The sequence below is a fragment of the Mytilus trossulus genome, chromosome 1, assembly GCF_036588685.1.
Source record: "Mytilus trossulus isolate FHL-02 chromosome 1, PNRI_Mtr1.1.1.hap1, whole genome shotgun sequence".
Taxonomy (NCBI): Eukaryota; Metazoa; Mollusca; class Bivalvia; order Mytilida; family Mytilidae; genus Mytilus; species Mytilus trossulus.
In genome coordinates, this window is record NC_086373.1 from 39,736,581 (window position 1) to 39,753,499 (window position 16,919).

Genomic DNA, 16,919 nt, shown 5'->3' on the forward strand with positions numbered 1-16,919 from the left:
GATTACTTTAATTAACGAAAAATGGTTAAAAATTGACTATAAAGGGCAATAACTCCTAAACGGGTCAACTGACCATTTTGGTCATGTTGACTTATTTGTAGATCTTACTTTGCTGAACATTAGTGCTGTTTACAGTTTATCTCTAACTATAATAATATTCAAGATAATAACCAAAAACAGCAAAATTTCTTCAAAATTACCAATTCAGGGGCAGCAACCCAACAACCGATTGACCGATTCATCTGAAAATTTCAGGGCAGATAGATCTTGACCTGATAAACATTTTTACCCCATGTCAGATTTGCTCTAAATGCTTTGGTTTTTGAGTTATAAGCCAAAAACTGCATTTTACCCCTATGTTCTATTTTTAGCCGTGGCGGCCATCTTGGTTGGTTGACCGGGTCACGCCACACATTTTTTTAAACTAGATACCCCAATGATGATTGTGGCCAAGTTTGGTTTGATTTGGCCCAGTAGTTTCAGAGGAGAAGATTTTTGTAAAAGTTAACGACGACGGACGACGACGAACGACGACGGACGACGGACGCCAAGTGATGAGAAAAGCTCACTTGGCCCTTCGGGCCAGGTGAGCTAAAAAATGTAGTGTATTTGTAATCACAATGTGTAAAAATTTCTTACCCCTTATATAGTGTGTTGTTGTAGATATTATCACTCATCTGTGTTTAGCAATAAACCACCATAAAACTTAATCTAAATTGATTAAGTCAGACTACAAAAACAGTTTATTGGTTAAAATGAGTAACTTGCAAATTGTACCACATACTAGAAGACCAAGAGAGCAGATTATTCCTTTTCAAACTCAAATACCATTCAAATTTAAATTCAAGTTATTTTTCTTGTCAGATACATAAACCAATACCTTGAGTAAGTATACCATTGTAAGCTCCATCATTTAATTATTAAGCAGCATACTGAGATTGGTCTCACACTTCGTGTTGTTAAACTGAGCGAGATTATATTGTCCATAGTTGATTGACAAATTTTCTATCAAGTCTCACTTGTCTGTCAATTAATTATGGAAAATAACATGATGAATACAAGTTACTGGAAATATATCCATTCAATGAAATTACAACCTTTCAATGGTATATTCAATAAAGGTGTAATATTTTTTCAGTTAACTTTACTATGACTTACCACTGATGTGACTCTTGTTGCCATTCTTCTCTCAATATTCTCACCCTCCCTTATCAGTTCATTTGTTGAATCATTCCCTAAAAACAATTTTAGTAAGTTTTTACAAAAGATTTATAGTACTTCTAATAATTTTTTGCAATTAAGTTTACATCTGAGATGCCATTTTAGTATATTGGGTTTTCAATCAGGGTAATATGTACAAATTGTTATTAGTAATCCTTTCATTGAATTAATTGTTCAAACCAACGTATAATAACTACTTTATAGTTTAAGTTCATAGATTTTTGCTTTTATGTCATAACAATTTGGATTAATTTCCATTTTTCACCAAGTATAATCAGCTCCATTGAATTTCATGATTGGTAAAATGCTTCAACAAAATTAAGGTCTGGTAAAGTGGTTCATAATACTTGTTACAACAATTTCACTATTTCACTTGATTATCTAGTTTCTAATATTGTATACATCAAATAATAATTGTGGTATTCATTATTCATTATGGAATTACTCCAAAGAGTCAATACATTTATTTATGAAACAGCCTTAATATCAATTTACTTTACTTTATCAAGGCAAATTAAAGTCGTTACCTCTAGATATACTTGTAATAGTATCTATCAGTCCTGTAGAGCTGTCATGTCCTAATGCTATTAAATCATCAGTTTCACTCCCTGACTTTGCAGTTCTTCTTCTCACATCAGGCCTAAATACAATATAAATTAAAGTTAAATGTAGGCAGACTTAAAAGACAAAATAAAGTTCTGTAAATTTAACCAGATGCTCCGCAGGGCGTAGCTTTATACGACCTCAGAGGTTGAACCCTGAACAGTTGGGGCAAGTATGGACACAACATTCAAGCTGGATTCCGCTCTAAATTTGGATTGTGATTAAATAGTTGACACAGCATAGGTTTCTGACACAGAATGAATGTATTCAAATGAACTTTAAATTTTTGTTTTCTCTTAGAGCAATTCACTATGCTGTTGAATATTAATCCTCTCAAAAAAATGTTTGAAGAAATTTTCTTTTTATTTATGAAATTTCAAATGAGAAAAATTGAACCCAATTTTTTAATCACATCCCCTTTCCCTTATTCCAAAACTAATTTCAATTAAAATATTCTAATGGAGTTTGCAACAATTACTACTCATTTAAATACATCATAAAATATTAAGATGTAAAAAAACTGCTTGTTATCACTGAATGGTAAAGATTATTTAAATTTATCAGTTGGTAGTAAAAAGTGAATATACATTGTATATTGTATATAACAAAGATTTAAGTTGATTCTGGACAAAGAAAGATAACTCCAATTAAAAAAAATTCTTGCAGATATTTCTTGCTTACTTTACTGGACAAAGAAAGATAACTCTTAATTAAAAAAAAAATTGCTATTTCACAATATTGTGAAATTAGATATTTCTTGCCATTGCACAATACTGTGCAATTGAAAAGACTTGCTATTGCACAATACTTAATACAATAATTTTAGATCCTGATTTGGACCAACTTGAAAACTGGGCCCATAATCAAAAATCTAAGTACATGTTTAGATTCAGCATATCAAAGAGGCCCAAGAATTTGATTTTTGTTAAAATCAAACTTAGTTTAATTTTGGACCCTTTGCACTTTAATTAGACCAATTTTAAAACTGGACCAAAAAATAAGAATCTACATACACAGTTAGATTTGGCATATCAAAGAACCCCAATTATTCAATTTTTGATGAAATCAAACAATGTTTAATTTTGGACCTCGATTAGGGCCAACTTGAAAACTGGGCCAATAATTAAAAATCTAAGTACATTTTTAGATTCAGCATATCAAAGAACCCCAAGGTTTCAATTTTTGTTAAAATCAAACCAAGTTTAATTTTGGACCCTTTGGACCTTATGTAGACCAATTTGAAAACGGGACCAAAAATTAAGAATCTACATACACAGTAAGATTCGGCATATTAAAGAACCCCAATTATTCAATTTTGATGAAATCAAACAAAGTTTAATTTTGGACCCTTTGGGCCCCTTTTTCCTAAACTGTTGGGACCAAAACTCCCAAAATCAATACCAACCTTCCTTTTATAGTCATAAACCTTGTGTTTAAATTTCATAGATTTCTATTTACTTATACTAACGCTATGGTGCTAAAAACCAAGAAAAATGCTTATTTGGGTCCCTTTTTGGCCCCTAATTCCTAAACTGTTGGGACCGAAACTCCCAAAATCAATACCAACCTTCCTTTTGTGGTCATAAACATTGTGTTTAAATTTCATTGATTTCTATTTATTTTAACTAAAGTTATTGTGCGAAAACCAAGAATAATGCTTATTTGGGCCCTTTTTTGGCCCCTAATTCCTAAACTGTTGAAACCAAAACTCCCCAAATCAATCCCAACCTTTCTTTTGTGGTCATAAACCTTGTGTCAAAATTTCATAGATTTCTATTAACTTAAACTAAAGTTATAGTGCGAAAACCAAGAAAATGCTTATTTGGGCCCTTTTTGGCCCCTAATTCCTAAAATATTGGGACCAAAACTCCCAAAATCAATACCAGCCTTCCTTTTATGGTCATAAACCTTGTGTTAAAATTTCATAGATTTCTATTCACTTTTACTAAAGTTAGAGTGCGAAAACTAAAAGTATTCGGACGACGACGACGACGACGACGACGACGCCAACGTGATAGCAATATACGACGAAAATTTTTTCAAAATTTGCGGTCGTATAAAAACCATTGGGTAGATTTAATTATTGCAAATAATGGGACTGTGCAAGTATCACAATTAAGAGGTTGCATTGAGAATATTATACATATATATATGTGTGCAGCTTTTCCTGAAATTGCGATAATTGATCTTGGAATTTTGTCCATTCTCAAACAATCACAATAATAAATGCATAAAATTATTTCTGACTTCACAGAATCATAATAAGCTATTTTCTTTGTCTACATGCACATTTTGTTATGCTGGGTCAGCTTTCTAAAGCTTTTAAACATTGCCATAATATACATTGTATTAGTTTTATATCAGGAAACATGAATACTTGTATATATATGCAGAATAACCGTACAGTGTCTCACCCCCTATCGCTTTTACTATCACTATTAGGCTCTATGAATACTTAGGGGTCAATAGCTCACAATATAACAGTACTAGTATAACTTATAATGTTTTTGCACAAGGCTTAGAATCAGGGCCTTCCTACTTAGCGCCAGTCAAATTTATGTTTTAAGAAAATGTGTGGTTTGTATCTTTATCAGTGTTCCAGCTAGGCCGTTTTCAGAGGGCGCAGCGCCCGCCCTTTCCCGAGTGGCGCCCTGTGCCCTTTTTACAGTTTCCAGGGCGCCCTGCCTTTTTGAAGATCGATTGCATATTAATTTGTTCGTATTGATATGTTACGCTAATTACTAAATTTTACCTGGGGAAAAGTTTATGACTTTGTTTACGGCCCCAAGCTAATCAACGGTTACAACTGGTGTCATAACCTGTTGTTATAGGTAATCCGTTTATCGGATGGGTCAATAATGATCATCAACATTTATTCATTCAAATAGAATCAGTCAGTCGGCAATTATCTTTGAAGAAATGTGCTAAAACAACTTGGGCATAATTTGCAATGTTTACCGTAGTTTCATGGAAGAAACGTAAAGACAGAAAGTTGAAAACTATAATAAATTCGTTGAAGACATTGGTTTACTTGTTTTCCGTGAAATAAACAGAAAATTCAGACGTTTTTGTCATTGATTGCCTTCATTTTTGATACGAAAAAAAACAAAATCGGCCGCCATGTTGTGATCATATTTACGTACTGTTTATAATCCTCCAAAGAAGGAGCACACCCGAATAAAGAAAGATAACTCAATCTGATTTTTTTCCCTAGCATTGAGTAACCAATTTTGGCATTTACATATTCTAAAATATGTAGACATACTTCTTGCTTAAGAATATATATGTTTAGGTATTTATTTTGAGTTATGGGAAAAGTTAAAGAGGGTCTTATTAGCAGTGTTGGTAGGGTGCCTTGGTCATCTTTTCTGTATTCTTTATTTTTGATACAATTTAAGCACAACAGGGGTAGAAAGGTGAAACTGGTAAAATGTGACAGACCATAGAAACAGTATAAAATTACAGGGCACCTTTCAAAACATTCTGCATATAAAGTTCAACTGTGCCAAGCAATGATAAAAAAACTTGTGTGACAAGCTGCTTGACAAGTTTTTCAGCCTTAAAAGTAGAAAGATAGTTCTATATGGGCTAATGATGTTGTTCTTGTATTGTATAACCTGTGATTCAACAAATAAACACAATGTTTGATTATAAACATCTTTTATTAAAATATGCCCTTTTCATGTTATCATATCGCGCGTTAAATGCCCTTTTTCAGGATTGGCACCCTTCCCTTTTGAAATCCTAGCTGGAACACTGTTTATACTATAACTGCCATAAATGTTAACATAAAATAAAATTGAGAATGGAAGTGGAAATGGGGAATATGTCATAGAGACAGCAACCTGACCAAAAAAACAGATAACAGCTGAAGGCTACCAACAGTTTACTTACTCTTCATCCCAGTAAACAGAAGACTTTTTAATTTCTCTCCTCTCAGGACTACTGGTGATTGTGTCTGATGTACGATTTAATTCTTTCTCTAGAATTTTGTCTATCATATCTCTCTGCAAAGCATCAGGATCATCATCTAAACCTTCACCTGAACAAAAAAATGTAGAAACAAATACAATATATATTGTCTATCAGTTATCTTATTTACAACTGCTATGATAGAATGTAGGACATAAGATGTAAAGCAATGACGGCAAGGCAGACATCATTTAACTTGTTTTACAGCAAATGCAAATTACAATGTAAATGTACAGATCTTTCAATGGGGTGTTTTTCTTCATATATCCAGTTTCTTACACAGATACATACATGTATGATCATTGATTTAAAATATTTTATGTAAACATTACTTCTTGAATCAGTTTTTTTCCAACTTAAAAAGAATATAACAGCATTTCTGAGCATTATATATAAAAAGATGTGGTATGAGTAACAATGAGACAACTCTCCATCCAAGTCATTATTTTCGAAAGTAAACCATTATAGGTCAAAGTACAGTCTTGAACACAGAACCTTGGTTCATACTGAACAGCAAGGCTACATGTATATGTATGTATTTAAAAGCATTGTTGCCATACAACTCAATTAAAACAAAAAAACACTTATACATGTATTAAAGGCCTACAAGCAGACATACTTAAGAGAAAATATACCTTCTTCATTATCTGTAGATAAATCACTTTCAATTTTGTTAAAAATATATTCAAGTAGTCCAGATAAAATTTCTAAGAGATTAATGACAGATTCTCTATTTGAGTTGACGACATCTCTTCCATTTATATGCAATAGCGACGTATGCAAGACATCTGCAGCCAAGGTGTCGATAACTGTCTGGACATTGTGAATTTCATCCTCAGTAGTAACAGAAGTCCTTATAATACCTAGAGAAAAGGACAAAAACAAATGAAATCTTCAAATAAGAGCAACTTTATTTGTTGTATTAATAAATAAATGTAAAAATATTTTGGTGAATTTTTATGGAAAGTGGTAAATCATGAATTTTCTAAAATTTGTATTGGAGCCTTTGGAGGCAGGCATAGGCTTAATGATTCTAAAAAGAAAAAAAATGTTTGTTTTGTCTAATTAACTTAAGAAATGCTGACAATAAAAACTTTATGTCTAGCTACAATATATTTCTTTGGTCTCAGCTGCTGTGAATTACAAGCTGTTGTGGTAAAAAAAAAGTTTCTGAATTTATACATTACACATTGGTCTTTCCCCATATGGTCTGTTAGGATCATAAGTGATGCTACATTGCATGAATGATATTTGAAAGGATTGTTTTTAGGTTGCAGTATGAATGTGATACTGTTATTTCTACAAGATACTTATATTGTACATAATGATAAAATCAATTAAAATCTGTAAGTTTTAATACTCCATTTTCAATTTGGTGTATGATGAAATGCTTAACTAAAAGTACTCTCTTTGCAATACAATGTATTTTTTTATTTCCATTTAAATGTTTCATGTCCTCACCATTTAGCTTTTCTCCACACAATCCTTCAAATAAGGTGACATAAACTTGAGAATTGATATCTTCAACACAACCAATAGGACTGCCTGCATTCAGTTGCTCTAGTAATGTATTCGCCTGGCTTACAATACCTGTGAATAAATTTATAATTGAAACTCAATACATTTTCAGTTTTTCCAGCATCCCAATAAGTTTGATTGAGTACTGGTAGGTTGTAGTCCTCCAAGATGCTTGTAGATATTTAATATAAACCAGGGGATCAAATTACCAGTAGTCCAACTTTTGTATTATCCTGTTTTTTTAATTTGGATCTCCCTACTGGCATGACTGGCAATGACTGATAGTTAGCAGACTTTCATTTTTTTACTCTCCTTCATCATTTGTTCATCGTTTCTTCAAAAAGATGTATCAAACAATAAATCTAGTTTCAAAATATATTCCTGAGATATATAATTTGATGAAAGGAAAGTTATTTTGAATGTATAAATTTGTGGACATGTTACATGTTCATTTAATGTTATGTTGTGTGACACTGTGACATAAGCCAATGGACATGAAATGATAAAACATACCAAAAAGTTTATTTCATAATTAACATTACAACACATGAAACATCTCTTACTCCTCATAGCCTAGGGTGACCTTTTTAATAAAGAAAACTCAGTTAGGATCCAAGAAATTATGATAGTTTAACCAGACAGGAAATCTGAAGGTAATTTATGCAGATATATATCATTAATGGTTTGGATTTGTTATAAAAAGTCTGTCCTAAAAAGAAAGCCATAAGTTTGAGAATGTTCATAGTTGGTTTCATAATATTGTGGGTATTTTTTTTTATTTATCAAAAATGGGATTTCTCTATACTACAATGTCAATGAATGTAGGATACACTTTTGTTATTATGTATTGGAATACTAATCTGAATATAAATTACGTAAGAACCAATAAATATGTTCAAGGCAATGTTAAATGTACACAGAACGCATTATATTTTGACATTAACAGCGTACTATTGAAGTGATTTTAAAAAGAAACTCTTCTTTCTTTAGACATATCAGGTTAGTTTTGGGGCATATTTGAAGGCTGATTAGTATTAGTACTTACGTCTATCTTCACTAGAAAGTTCTGCTGGTTTTGGTCCCATCTTTAATTATACTGTAGTCCACAATTTTGAAACTGAAATTAATATATAGTATGTTATAAGTTAATTACATGTATATGGGATCCATGGTATATTTTTTTTATGCTGTACTTCTTTTGAGCTATAGATACAATTTATACTCTTTTTTGTGGATTTACATTGTCTGTATTACATTGTATATTATCTTCATGATCTAAATCATCTTATGGTCTTTACTATTCAATTATATTATAAGATATAAATTGTTCTAATAAGTTAAAACATTTCATTTATTGTGAATTTATCGCAATGAATTTATTTTGAAAAATTATTAGACATTTAGTGCACTGTTCTGACAACAGCCCTGCAACACTTCTACAGTACAGGTAGGGACTTATTTTTATGGAAGCCTTAATCCGTCTAGATGTCAGACTGGTCGGACAGTTGTCCCAGAGTAATAAACACCTGCTGTGCAATATCCAAGTGGAAGGTCGTAAATCAATCTGTACCAGCTTGATTAGAATTAAATTTTATCTGTACAGATATATTTGTATTTATGGAGAATAGATAAATGTAAAATATTATAAGAATTTAAATTAAAAATGAAATATTTAGAATTAAAATTAAATATTATGAATGTGGGATTTTTTTTTATATAATTTGAAAATGAAATAAAGACGATTTTTAACAATATAGTGTGTTGCCAATTATTATAATAGTTTTGTGCCAATAAACTATTTTGTATTTGCATTTGTATTTGTAAACCGTAAATATTTCATCTAATTCAAAATAATAAGCCTTATAACAACCAAGACTGTTTTCAATCGAAGTTTAAATCAAATTGTTGAGACATCAATCCCATAAACTATACGAGTTTTCATTGATGGTTATATTATTTCCCCCTTTTAACGTCCTGTTCCTTTATATGTTATTATTAGAAACACAATTTTAAGTATAAGGCCAACATATCGTATTTATAAAATATGTATAGGCATTGTGAATAAAGTTATTTTCCTTTTGATACAACTTTCCCCGTCGGAGCCTCTACACCAATTCACACCTGAAAATCATTTCTCGCAAGTAAAACATTTTGGTCAGACAGATCACTCGTGCTTTCTATTTTGACATATTTCCCGTTAATCTCTTTGAAAGTCAAACAATTGGTTTCTTTAAATACAATATTTATAACACCGTGATCATATTTCGATTCCTATTTTTTATTTAACAAAAAATTGTTGACAATCGAGATATTGCCTTTCTATTTTCATGTCTCAGTCGACTCTTTTATGAAAATCGCCGGTGTTTTTATTATTTATAAATATATTATACGAATCGATACACGAAAATCAAAATTTAACCTTATATAGTTTATTGAATAAATGCACATTTATACCCCAATGGGGTTGAAGGTTAATCGTACTATTCATGATCAGCTGTCTTTACTTTTTCGTCGTATTTCTAGTCATTCTATACATGTAGCTCGCGCAGTCCGTAAGAATTTTTAAATCGAAGTTTGTCCGAAGTTGTCCGAAGTTTAAAGGAGTTCTCCAAAGTAGAATATTTAAATAGGAATCCGGGAAATGACTGATAAAAATAAAGACTAAATCTTGTTTTGATTTTACATGTATGTAAATCGATTAAATTTCTATTCTGGTCAATCGATCAAGAGCCTCAAAACTAATGCACAATACTGTCAATCATTCCACATCAAATTTAATCATGAATGGATTTTCCCACGGTCTTTCAGTAAGGTCACCTGAGTTTACTGTTACGACATTTCCCGCCATATAAGAATCTCGTGCAGTGGACAAAATCGATCTTTAACATCTTTTATTAGCATTCAATAATATTGTGAGTGGAGTCAAGTTAAAGTCCAACCACGTGCACATGCTGTTGATCACTAATATGTGTATAATGGAATTATCTTTTCACGGCAAATTTTTCTTAAAATTGCTGTTAAAAATATATAACATACAAGTTTCCTTTTTTACATGGATTGTGCGTAAATTAATATTACGCAATTAATTTAGGTTCGGGATTACGGGATTAACACTTTCGGGATCTGGGAATTCTTTTTTTCGCGATGTCGGGATTTTGATTTATTTAAATTCGGGACATTGGGACTTCGTGTTTTTAAGCCCGGGATTTAGAGATCCGGACCCTATTTACCCCCTACCCCCAAATGCAGGTCAATTATATAAATTTAGCATAATGAACAAACACAGAAATCTTAAAATAAACTTATGTCCGGGAAGAATCAATATCTTCTTCAAGTGTTATTATTTGCGTTATATTTTATTGATACATCTCCAACTTTGAAGTTTCGGACAATAAATTGTTTACAGTAAAAAGTAAAAACTACAAAGAATCAGCAAGCTACTAAATAATATACAAGTATTGCTCACTGTTATTATTTTTTATATCTCGGAACTGACCCAACACAGACTGAATATTAAATACATATTATAGAAATATTTTGCATGTGGCCGCGTCAAACTAACCCTGGAGACAGCATTCTGCTAATGGATTTACGAGTAAAACAAATATAACCGTAAGCTTCCAGAAATAGAATACATGTAAAAATATTTATGTTTGAAATTTTATGCAAACAAATAAGAAACAGATACACAAAAAAACAAAAAATAAACAACAAAGAACATAGAACAAAAATAATTTTGAGGAACAAATTAGAAAATAAATAGCAGTTGAAAAATAAAAACCATAATTAAAAAAATAGGCTATTTTTATTAAAAACAAAGTTTTCTCCAGTACTTCACCTGTAAACATATTTTATGTCAAAAACGATGTAATCAATAAAGTGACTGAGAGGTTAAAATTACAGGTAACCTGATTCTGAAATCAGTGAACCGTAATTCTAGCAGCACGGATTAAGATGAAAGGACAAATATATTGCCAATCACACCTGGATTTGTTGATTAATGACCATACTACCTACCATAAAAATGTCCAATCATTCATATCCGACTAGACGGATTAAGACATCCATAAAAATAAGTCCCTACCCGTACTGTATTTGATTCTCGTGTTATCATTTCTTATCAATTTGTGTATAAATCTATATAAAAATATTCATTCTTCATTCCTTGTTCAGAAGGTTAGTCAAATATATAAATGAAGATTAAACTTAATATTTAGGTATGTATAAAGATGGTATTTTATTGTGTTCTGAGTTGAATATAAGGTTGTGGTGAAAAGACCGGTACCTAGAATGACGGAATAACATTGTCTTAATCAAAGCATATTTTCTGAATAATCAATGTTTAAAAGTCACCCACATGTGTAAATAATTAAAATTTCAAGTGTTTTTCAGTCATTATAAGTGTTATTCGGATGATAACACTGTTATATGTTCGTTCGGGGTCTCACTAATTAGCGACAACAAGCGTCAAGAAGCGACAACAAGCGTCAACAAGCGACAAGAAGGGACAACAAGAATTATTTTAGCGACAAGAAGACTATTTAGCGACAAGAAAACATTTTGGTAGATGAAGAAATTAAACATTTGTGAAGAAGAAAGAGATTGAGGCCTTTTTTTAATTTTTAAATATGAAGAATATGTATAAGATAATGTATGTATCTGTTTTCATCAAAGTCAAAGTATGAATAAACGAATGGAGATATATATAGAGTGGGCATAATGGAATAAAATATTTTGATTCATTTGCTAAAAACTATGCTACTCTTGTTATGTCAATTCGATGCTTTATTTGTAGAACTCTCAGCCACGCTTTGCCATCTTTATTATTTAAGCGTGTTTCCAGACCCCACAACGCTTAAATAATAAAGACGGCAAAGCGTGGCTGAGAGTTCTACAAATAAAGCATCGAATAAATAGTCTTCTTGTCGCTTGAATAATTCTTGTTGTCGCTTCTTGTCGCTAATGAGTGAGACCGGTTCGTTCGTGTTACCCGTGAAAAGACCAGCTACCGTTCATGAGTTATACAGGTTGGAAGAGGACATTTGGCATTACAGATTTCAATGAACAAGCTGTTCTTATACTATAACGAAACATCGTCAAATATGATATTTATAAAAAATGTGCAAAAATTAGATGTCTACACACCAGATTTATCAAATATAAACTTGTATTTTGCTGCTTGAAACAAGCAACTGGGACTTCAACATAAGGATATATGTTAGCTTAAAAGCTAACTATAAAGTACGAAATCGGATCGGGTTATTTTTGTATTCCTACAAAATAAATTCACATCATATTCAACTTGATTTACTAATTTATAACAAATGATCAGAAATGATCGTGTTCATGCACGTTTACGGAGGTCGGCGGCTATCAAAAACAAACTGTAAAACAACTTAATGCATGCAATTGAAGGCTCAAATTCACATCGAAATATGCTTACTGCTTTTTAAACCAAACGAGTTTTCATATAATTACGGTTTCTTGTCATCAGAATAAAAACTTTACAACTGTTTTCAAAATTTGTTGTCGTGTTCGGCCATGATATAAATAAAACACACCGCCACCTATTGGTCAAAACAGGGGAGATAATTCCACCAAAAACTTTTAATATATGTAAAACGGTTCCGAACCCATCCCGTGAAATGCCTGAACATTAATTTTTGTCATTAGTTTTTCATTTATTAACAACCAAATTACAATCTGTAGAAATAGATGCGAACTTATTTATCATATGGAACAGGTCATGTTCTGATAGACGACAGGAGAGCAGAAATATGTTTTCAAGTTTCCTGCAAGTCTAAAAAAAATAAATATAGCACCGTATAAGGACGTTACGCACGTTCGGCATTGGTGACACTTAGCGTTACACGACGTTCCTTATATAACGACGATTTTGACGCTGTTCCACGAAAAGTTTCAAACGTTGACCTTATATTCTACTCATGTGAAAAAAACGCTTAAAATACAGAGATTATCGAAGTTGCTTCTTTATTTTTTATTTTTTTCAAGCCGGTGCATATGTAAAATGCCATGAATTAAAACAAAATTTAAATACATAAACAATCTTTAATTTTTGCGGAGAATTATCTGCAAGAATAACACAAAATAACAATTTGATGTCTTGTAAAATTATTTAAATATATAAAAAGAAGATCTGGTATAATTGCCAATGAGACAACTCTCAACAAGTGACCAAATTGACATAGAAATTAACAACTATAGGACACTGTACGGCCATCAACAATAAGCAAAGCCCATATCGCATAGCCTGCTATAAAAGGCCCCGAAATGTTAATTTAAAACAATTTAGACGAGAAAACTAACTGCCTAATTCATGTTAAAAAATGAACGAAAAAGTCTGTTTTGTATATTTTTTGGCGTTTTTTTTTTTTATCTTCAAAATGTTTTAAAACTTTAAAACTTAGTTTGATTCTATGAGTGAAACAAATGCAGGACAAGTCTGAGGCTAACCTCTTTACTATTAGGACGAGCGTGCTTACAACATATTATATGGGCTGTCTTTGCTTATAACCCTCAATGTATTTTCTTCTCTGTTTTACAATTTGTGTATTACCTGTTTCTTTTATTTCTTAGAATTGAGCAATGATGCCAGAAGACATCTCCTATCTTTGCTAGTAAAATATATCATCTTCGCTAGCCAAGGGTTACGATCCACTCCCGCTCTCTTCACACTCTAAAATATCAACTGAAATATCTTATCAGTCATGTTTGTTTTAAAACTGTGAAATCCGGCTTAAAATAAGTCATAACTATAATATCTCATTGTAAGAAATTGCAGACTTGCATGTATTCAGGGAAAATAAACATCATTCAATTTGTAAAGAACCATCTTCATTTGAATTTTTATCAAAATTCTGATTTGTTATACTCGTGTTAGTAATTTCTTGGTTTTCGATTTATGCGAGATAATTTTGATAAATGAAACAAATTACATAGTTTACTTTTTTAATATTTTTTCTGTGAAATTTCAATATACTAGATATATGAGGTATGACGTGTCACATCCACCTGTTTGTTAAGGCTGTTAATAATTATGGATTTAAAAATATTTAAACGGTTTAGGAGTACCCGGTAATAACTTTCGAATTATATTAAATTTTAGCTTATATATTTTACAAAAAGTGGTAAATATTGAATATTTCATCTAGGTAAATAGCTGGGAGTTGCGGCGTTCTCCTGTAACCTAGCCGTACTTGGCGGTCAGGATTGAGGACAATTTGAGGGCAGGATCCCTGCTCTCCGGCGCGTCCGCGCTACGTTTGGCATCAATATGGTCACGTTGAGGGAGCTCAATGTGCCAATGGTTGTCTAATGAGGGACGTACAGGTCCAGGGTGGAAACACAGCAGACAAAAGTCCCCGTGTCGAATAGTAGTGGGATCGCGCCTGTGAATAGGCAGCGGTTGGTAGTCTGTCTACTAAACATGCTAAAGTTGGACTCGATCCTTTTTTGCGTCTTTTTGTGTCTGTTAGAGTGCCGATGTAACTGATCTGGCTTAAATTTGCAAAAAATAATTTTCTTAAATATTTTTATCCGAGTAAAAAAAGGGGGAGGCTGTAACCGTGCTGGAGAAAAGGAAATTACTTGCTTAATCAAGCAATCTTTGTTTACCAGATGGATTTTGGTGGAAGCTTTTTCCTTAATTTTGAAGTGCCAACCGTGCAATTTCTAGAGAATCAACCGTATATACTTAATTAATTTGATTTTTTACGAAACAGCATTGCCTAGAAAGCACAAAAAATGTTGTAAACTGGAATCCGCTTGTAATACGCTACATTCAACATGGTCTAAGTGTATAGTTGTCAGCCGAGAACATGCTTAAAATGTTGCTGCATCTGAACAAAATAGGTACGTATTGTCTTATTTAAGTTGAAACAATATATAACTGACCCTCACAACTCTCGGTAACCCGAAAGAAAAAAAGGTGCGTGCAATTAATGCCCGAACACATCGGACAAAAGCAATGTTGAAGAGAGAGAGAGAGTGTGAGAGAGAATGAGAAAACATGTCAATCCTTTAGTTGCTTTCTTTGTAAAGATTTTTTTTTTACATTTCGTTTAAGAGATTTTAAATTGTACCTGTTTCTCCTTCTGAAAATAATTCGAATCCCCAGAGAGTGGCATCGTAGTGGAGGGCAGTACATTTACATAAAAAGAGGGGCTCTGAAGGCATAAGAGGGTGTCACTTCAGTCATGCTTCAGTGATTACCTATTTAATAAACAAAAGATTCCCTGTATAATCGACAAGAGATTTTATTTATAATCAACCAAATTTTCCCAAGAAAAGGGGGACAAGCACCTAATCCGCCTCTGGATCCGTTTGACTTTGCAGGATATCTGCTTTGACTGTGGCTGTCAATTTATATATATATGGAAAGTGCAAAAATGCAGTTCTGATATTGTTGTGTTGAATTTAAGTTAAAATGTATTTACTTATCTGATGTACAGTAGTTGTCCTTTGTTTATGTAGTTCATACGTGTTTCTCGTTTTTAAATAGATTAGACAGTTTAATTGTTTTCCAGTTTGAATGGTTTTACATTACTAATTTTTGGGCCATTTATATCTTGCTGTTCGTATAAGCGAAGGCCCCGTGTTGAAGGCCGTACCTTGACCTATAATGGCTTACTTTAATAAATTGTTATTTTAATGGAGAGTTATCTCATTGGAACTTATACCACATCTTCCTATATCTTATTATGTAATGAAATATAATGTACATAAAAGAGCCAACCGTACTCAATAAAAAAATATTTGGATGGAGAGTTTTCTCATTGGCAATCATACCAAATTTACTCATACCACATCTTCCTATATCTAATTATGTAATGAAATATTATGTACATAAAAAGAGGGAACAGTACTCAATAAAAATATCAGACACCATACAGAGAAGACCACATCAACCGACAACTCACGACTGTCCTGGTCCAAATAGCCTAAGCTGATGGAGGCACAACATGTAGTATCCTTAAACAAGTTTTACGTGCACATCCCCTTTCATATCTACACAAGACAATATGTCGTATAATAGGATACACACAAAAAAACCTATATCACCGTGCAGCTATCAACTTATCCTTCAGGATAAAAGCTCAACATGAAGACTATCGCATACTTTATTATCAACAATGCTGTTTTATAAGCGTCACATCTTAAAGAACTATCGGTTTCTATTCCTATTTTATTTTTTTAAACCCTGAGCTTATTTTGTTACTTAAACGGCTTTTGCATATTATTAATACATCCGGAAAGACTTTCAGTTAGACAAGAAAAACAAAGATGAGTCACAATAAGAATAATATAAATAAGAAGATGTGGTATTATTGCCAATGAGACAACTATCCACAAAAGACCAAAATGACACATACATTAACAACTATAGGTCATCGTACGGCCTTCAACGATGAGCAAAGCCCATACCGCATAGTCAGCTATAAAAAAAAAAAAAAACCGATAAGACAATGTAAAACAATGCAAACGAGAAAACTATCGACTTTATATATGTAGAAAATTGAACGAAAAACAAATATGTAAAACATAAACAAACGACAACCACTGAATTTACAGGCTCCTGACTTGGG

General features: G+C 32.2%; 1 protein-coding gene across 1 annotated transcript in view; it reads right to left on the minus strand.

The window, feature by feature from the left end:
- Positions 1-12,891, minus strand: part of LOC134724417 (centrosomal protein of 95 kDa-like) — a 28,140-nt gene extending 15,249 nt beyond the window's left edge. Inside the window, exons 1-7 of the mRNA XM_063587459.1 lie at positions 12,758-12,891; positions 8,360-8,431; positions 7,258-7,386; positions 6,432-6,659; positions 5,719-5,866; positions 1,749-1,861; positions 1,159-1,235 (exon numbers count right to left, since the gene is read on the minus strand). Coding sequence (XP_063443529.1) covers positions 1,159-1,235; positions 1,749-1,861; positions 5,719-5,866; positions 6,432-6,659; positions 7,258-7,386; positions 8,360-8,399 — 735 coding nt within the window. The 5' untranslated portion in view covers positions 8,400-8,431; positions 12,758-12,891. The remainder of the gene's footprint in view (positions 1-1,158; positions 1,236-1,748; positions 1,862-5,718; positions 5,867-6,431; positions 6,660-7,257; positions 7,387-8,359; positions 8,432-12,757) is intronic.
- Between the last annotated feature and the right edge of the window lie 4,028 nt (positions 12,892-16,919).